Genomic DNA, 6,000 nt, shown 5'->3' with positions numbered 1-6,000 from the left:
GAGTTGTAGTCCAACAACATCTGGGGACCCACAGGTTGAGAAACACTGCACTAGTGCAATAGGACTTTCCCCATCCTCTCCTGCCCTCGTACACCCCCCCCAATCAAATCTGCTTGGGAGGATTGGGAGAATACCCCAGAGCACGATGTGAGGGGACGAGAGGGGAGATTGCTCCATCCAGCAAAAGCAGAAGTCATTGCACTGACAGAACGATCATCTTAGTGTGACACTGAATTTCACCCAAGGTCTACAGATGCTCAACTCACCTGTAGGACATGCAGGCCTGCTGCACACCAGTACTCTGCTGCAACAGAAAGGACCTGGACCGGGACCAGGACGAACTATTTGCCCATGTATCCCAGCATTGTCTACACCAGGCATGGCCAAACTCGGCCCTCCAGCTGTTTTGGGACTACGACTCCTATCATCCCTAGCTAACAGGACTAGTGGTCAGGGATGATGGGAATTGTAGTCCCAAAACAGCTGGAGGGCCAGGTTTGGCCATGCCTGGTCTACACTGACCAGCAGCAGCTCACTAGGGTCTCGGAGATAGAGGCTTTCCCCATAATCTGCCCTCTGATCTGAGATGCAACCTGGGGGCCTTCTGCACTGAATCATGGTCCTTCCCCACTGTTACACTGACTGATGGATTTGCACCTGCCTTCCCCAATGCCCTCCAGATGTCCTGGACTAATTCTCCTGTCTGTGCCAAGGCTGATGGGAGTTGTAGTCCAAATCACTTAGAGCACACCAGGTTGGGGAAGTCTGCCATCTACCTAGATCAGCTGACATATAAAGCTTGTCACCTACCTTAGAGCGGTAAGGTAGGCAAGCTAAAATTCAGGTAAAAATAAAAACTGAGCTGTTCCGATGCTCACGCTTTAGGTCCACAGCCATGTCGGCACGATCACCTGACCTACCTGCACAGTGGTAGTGCTGTAAGTAGTATTCAGCAAGCACTCTGAGCAGGTAAACAACTGCATAAACACTAAAAGGTTATTATGATGACAGCAGCGAGGGCAACAGAACAACATATGGCTTCATTTATAAAGCAAAGGAAGGAAAGTGCAGTTGCCAATCACTGTCACGGGGGACGGGGGACGGGACGAGAACGGTGGTGCCCTCCAAGCAGGGCGGCGGGCGGTGCAAAATGCTCCGAGTAAAGTCCCAACCTCCATCCATCCATCCATCACGCATGTCAAGAGACTGATCATTTCCTCCTCCGGGACGAGGAAGGAAACCAAGTCATGAAGGACGATTCCAACGTTGCAAGAAGGGATGAGTAGAAAGCGTGTGCAAGAGACAAAGGACCCCCTCATGGAAACAGGGAAGGGTTGTTGTGTTTTTGCGGGGAGGCGAGACAAGGGGATGTTCTTTCGACAAGATAGTGCTCTCTGAAAACGTATGCTACTGAGCCGTTCAAACCCATGCAGATAGCCAGTCATATAAGCTAGAGGACCTTGCGTCTCAAAGGTTATCTTGGTCCATAGTCATAGCTGGTGGGAGCTCCCGCGGTGGAATACATGTTGGCCGCAGCGGCAGCTGCTGCAGCGGCAGCCGCCGAATTCATGTGGTGGTGATGGTGGTGGTAACTGTGTCCCCGGATGCTGGGCAAAGGGTAGGGGGCTGGCCTGCTCTTTGCCCCCAGGTAATGGTCGTAGGCAGAGACCGGGTGCTTGTAGGGGTGGTGGTGGAGGGGCTCCGAAGTGGATGGCTCCAGCCGCAGTTCGTGGTGTGGGGGGCTGGGCCGGCTCCCTGCCGGGCTGGTGAGGGGGACCAGACCCCCTCCACCGGGCACAGGGAGCGCCGGGCTCAACACTCGGGACATGAGCTGCTGGTGGGCAGGATCTGCGTGGAGTGGCGTCCCGCCGGCTGCGTCCCTCTCGTATTCCCGACGACTCTCCGCCACATCTGCAGGGGGCGCCAAAGAGGAAGGGGGAGAAAAGCACAAGAGTCAGTTGGCTGGCAGGGGGCTTGGAAACTCCAGGTCACCTCCAGGTGCCCATCTAACCTCTAGAGAGGGGACCCATCACTCCAGACTGAAGCCAGGTAACTCAAACCGATACAGTTTTAGCCTTTGTAGTGCAAACATGCGCCACTGCAGATAAGAACATAAAATACTGGATCAGGCCAGCAGCCCATCCAGTCTGGCGTCCTGTTCTCACAGTGGCCAACCAGATGGGAAAGCAGCAAGCAGGATTCAAGCACAAGATGCCTGTGGTTACCAGCAAGTGGTAGAGAAAGGCTGGACAATATGGTAAAGGTAAAGGTACCCCTGCCCGTACGGGCCAGTCTTGACAGACTCTAGGGTTGTGCGCTCATCTCACTCTATAGGCCGGGAGCCAGCGCTGTCCGCAGACACTTCCGGGTCACGTGGCCAGCGTGACAAGCTGCATCTGGCGAGCCAGCGCAGCACACAGAACGCCGTTTACCTTCCCGCTGGTAAACGGTCCCTATTTATCTACTTGCACCCGGGGGTGCTTTCGAACTGCTAGGTTGGCAGGCACTGGGACCGAACGACAGGAGCGCACCGCGCCGCGGGGATTCGAACCGCCGACCATGCGATCGGCAAGTCCTAGGCGCTGAGGTTTTACCCACAGCGCCACCCGTGTCCCTGCAAGTGTTACCCGTGTTACCAGCAAGTGGTAGAGAAAGGCTGGACAATATGGCGGAGGCACCCAATTCTGACCTTTTGTCAAGCAACGTCAATAGAAAATAAGGTGCATGGTTGCCCCAGGTGCTTTGGCTTCTAGGCCGTTTTGACACCAGTAGAGGAGTCCTGCCAGATCAAGGGGAACATAGAACAAGCTGAACACATGTAGAACATAGCCATCATGGTGAGCAGCCATTGATAGCCATTGATTTGCCTAATATCCTTAAGAATGTAAGAGCAGTTCTGGTGGATCAGGCCAGTGTGGCCCATCTAGTCCAGCATCCTGTTCTCGCAGTGGCCAACCAGATGCTCACCGGAAACCCACAAGCGAGACTTTCCCCAGCCTCCTGTGGTTTCTATCAACTGGTATTTGGAAGTACATTGCCTCCAGCTGTGAAAGTGGAGTATAACCTCCATCACCCCTGACTTGGAAGGAAGAGACATTACATGCGAAGGAGTCTCCTACATATTCTCACTTTGATCGCTCCTCGCTTGCTTAGAGGGGACACATAAACAGGCCACGTCAGCCAGGAAGAGACTACATCGAATGGCAGCAGCCCCCTCACTGGGCAGTGGGACCTCTGCAAGCACCTAACAATGCCAACCTATGGTCCCACTCCTTTTCTTGGAGCTGTGGGCCCAGACACTCAAAGCACTCCAAGTCACCCCAGAGACATGCCCTGTCCCCAGTGCTAAATGGGGTGCGGTGGAGAGATAAGATGCGCTTTTACGAACAGAAGCGGTTTGCTACTGGTCATGGTTTGCTGGAGGAAAACAAACCACTACCGAAGGAACGTTGGAAGCTACCTCACGCTGAGCAGCACCAATTGGTCCATCTAGCTCAGTACTGCCTACACAGACTGGCAGCAGCTTTCCAGGCTTTCAGGCAGGGGAATTCCCAGTCCTACCTGGAGCCTTCTGCCTGTAACGCAGGTGGTCTCCCACAGGGAGCCATGGGACCTTCCTGGTTCAGACACAGTGCTAAACCAGAGATTGTGACCACCTGTTTTGTAGAGGCTTGGGGGAGAGGAGGGTTCTGAACCAAGGAGTGCAGTTATTATTTCTGGATGATTAAAGGAGGAGATTGAGATTTTGATTGATTGCTTTGCATGTTCTACTAAGCTCTTGGTGAAGCTTTAGAAATAGCTTCTGCACACCTATACCTCTGAGACGCTGCTCTGTTCCGTGCGACCACGTTTCTTAAACAAAAGGACAGCCCTTTGTGTGTGTGTGTTGTTGTTTTTTCTTAGCTCAAGGATCTTAAGTTAACAGAAGGGAGAGGAGGAATGCCAGGGATAGCAGCTCCCACCCCCCACCCCGCTCAAATGAAGTGTTTAACATTGTGTTCAGCAGAAATCTGTGCTCCTGGGACAAGGCATTCTGACTGTGATAAATAGAGCTGAGTTGAGTGACAAGTTTGCACACGCTTGAAATTTTTGCAATTGTATAACACTAAACAAATAGAGACTTCTCTTTATTTTAATAGGCCTGGAGTGTGCTGGGGGGAGGGAGGAAAGGCCCCCACCCCCAAGATTCTCTGCGCAACTGTTTACTCTGGGTAATGGAAAAGGAATCAAATAGAGGTGCCTAATGGGTTTGCTGGGGGGGGGGTCCTGCAAGAGGCTAAATACAACTACTGACGGTTGTGTTTTCTTGCTCCTTCTCTTTTGGTTTAAAGAACAAGAAGAGGAGCATGGAAAAGCCTCTGCTCAGGTGATTGTTGAGAAGAGTGAAAGCCTCAGAGGTTAAAGAGAAGCCAAACAAAACAAATCCCTAACTAATTTTAAGTTTCAGCATCATAGGCAGGCAATCTGGAAGTAAAACAAATATTGTATCCTCTGGTTTGTCTTGTTTCCCTGGGATTTATGTTTATCATTATAATTATTTTTGAACATTTCAAAACTGAAGTGTGTGTGCATGCTAATACAGTATACAATTTTATATAATGCATCTAAGGACAGGTAAAGGTAAAGGGACCCCTGACCATTAGGTCCAGTCGTGGCCGACTCTGGGGTTGCAGCGCTCATCTCGCTTTATTGGCCAAGGGAGCTGGTGTACAGCTTCCGGGTCATGTGGCCAGCATGACTAAGCCACTTCTGGCGAACCAGAGCAACGCATGGAAACGCCGTTTAGCTTCCAGCCAGAGTGGTACCTATTTATCTACTTGCACTTCATGCTTTCGAACTGCTAGGTTGGCAGGAGCAGGGACCGAGCAACGGGAGCTCACCCCGTCATGGGGATTTGAACCGCCGACCTTCCGATCGGCAAGCCCTAGGCTCTGTGGTTTAGACCACAGCGCCACCCGCGTCCCTTCTATCAAGTATAATGGGACTTAATTCTGAGTAAAATATGCATAGAATCAGGTTGCACAGCTGCAAGCTGTAGATACTTACTTGGAAGTAGGTCCCATTGAACACAGAAGGACTTACTTGTGGGTGCACACACATAGGATTGGTCTGCAAATTTAAGACATAAAATTGGAGGGGCCAAAATTCAATAGATGCCAATAAATGTTCTTATCTTTATATATCGGATGCAGGACAGTATGTGTTTATGTATACAGACAGACAGACATATATTTTCACCTGCATCCAATGAAGTGGACTCTAGCCCATGAAAGTGAATGCCATAACGACTTCTGTTCCTCTTTAACATGCCACGAGTCTCCTTGCCATTACTCTGAGTTGCTTATGCACTTCTATGCATACTTATCTGATAATATTCCATTGAATTCAATGGGCTTTATTTGGAGTATACATGTATAGTCTGCACTGGAACAGAGTCTGCCTTTGAGCAACATTCTTCAATTTCACAATTAAATATGTGTTTATACATTACCATTAAATATTTATATTGTTAGATGTTAAGTTTTGATTAGGTTTGGTTTTGCTGTGTTTGTCATTTGATGACATAATATTAACATTTTTCCTTTGTATTCAAGAATATATATGACACGTTGTTAAAATATGTGATTTGGTTCAATCAAACTTCAGATTCTCGTTTTTGAATTAACAATTGTTTCTTCGAGCATCCTTGTAGGTTTATGAAAATAATGATGGCATTGCACTAATCCTTTACATAAAACTGCTGACATTATTTTGTTTGTCAACTATGCAGGGAACATTTATCAATGGGTGGTTACATACATCTAATAAATAATAATATCAAACCAACAAATTTGTTCTATGCACTTTTTAAAAAAAAAATACTAATTAATAGCCAAAATCAAATCCACCCAAATTCAGATAGTTGCACTGTATCCTGTACATGCCTACTCAGAAGTAAGCTTTATCGGGTTCAATGGGACTTGCCCCCAGGTAAATGAAAATCCCAGACTTCTGAACTGC

General features: G+C 49.0%; 1 protein-coding gene across 3 annotated transcripts in view; it reads right to left on the bottom strand.

Moving 5' to 3' along the window:
- Nucleotides 1-1,021: 1,021 nt before the first annotated feature.
- TBX1 (T-box transcription factor 1) overlaps nucleotides 1,022-6,000 on the bottom strand; it is a 66,716-nt gene continuing 61,737 nt past the window's right edge. For 2 of the 3 annotated variants that reach the window (XM_053369264.1, XM_053369262.1), the window contains 2 exons: nucleotides 5,047-5,109; nucleotides 1,022-1,911 (listed from right to left, as the gene is read on the bottom strand). In XM_053369264.1, the coding sequence (XP_053225239.1) occupies nucleotides 1,475-1,911; nucleotides 5,047-5,109 (500 nt within the window). In that variant the 3' untranslated portion in view covers nucleotides 1,022-1,474. The remainder of the gene's footprint in view (nucleotides 1,912-5,046; nucleotides 5,110-6,000) is intronic. The other variant, XM_053369263.1, reaches the window with a different exon arrangement.

The sequence above is a fragment of the Podarcis raffonei genome, chromosome 16, assembly GCF_027172205.1.
Source record: "Podarcis raffonei isolate rPodRaf1 chromosome 16, rPodRaf1.pri, whole genome shotgun sequence".
NCBI classification, from domain to species: Eukaryota; Metazoa; Chordata; class Lepidosauria; order Squamata; family Lacertidae; genus Podarcis; species Podarcis raffonei.
Note: the sequence above shows the minus strand (reverse complement) of the source record. Positions and strands in the feature narration are given on the sequence as shown.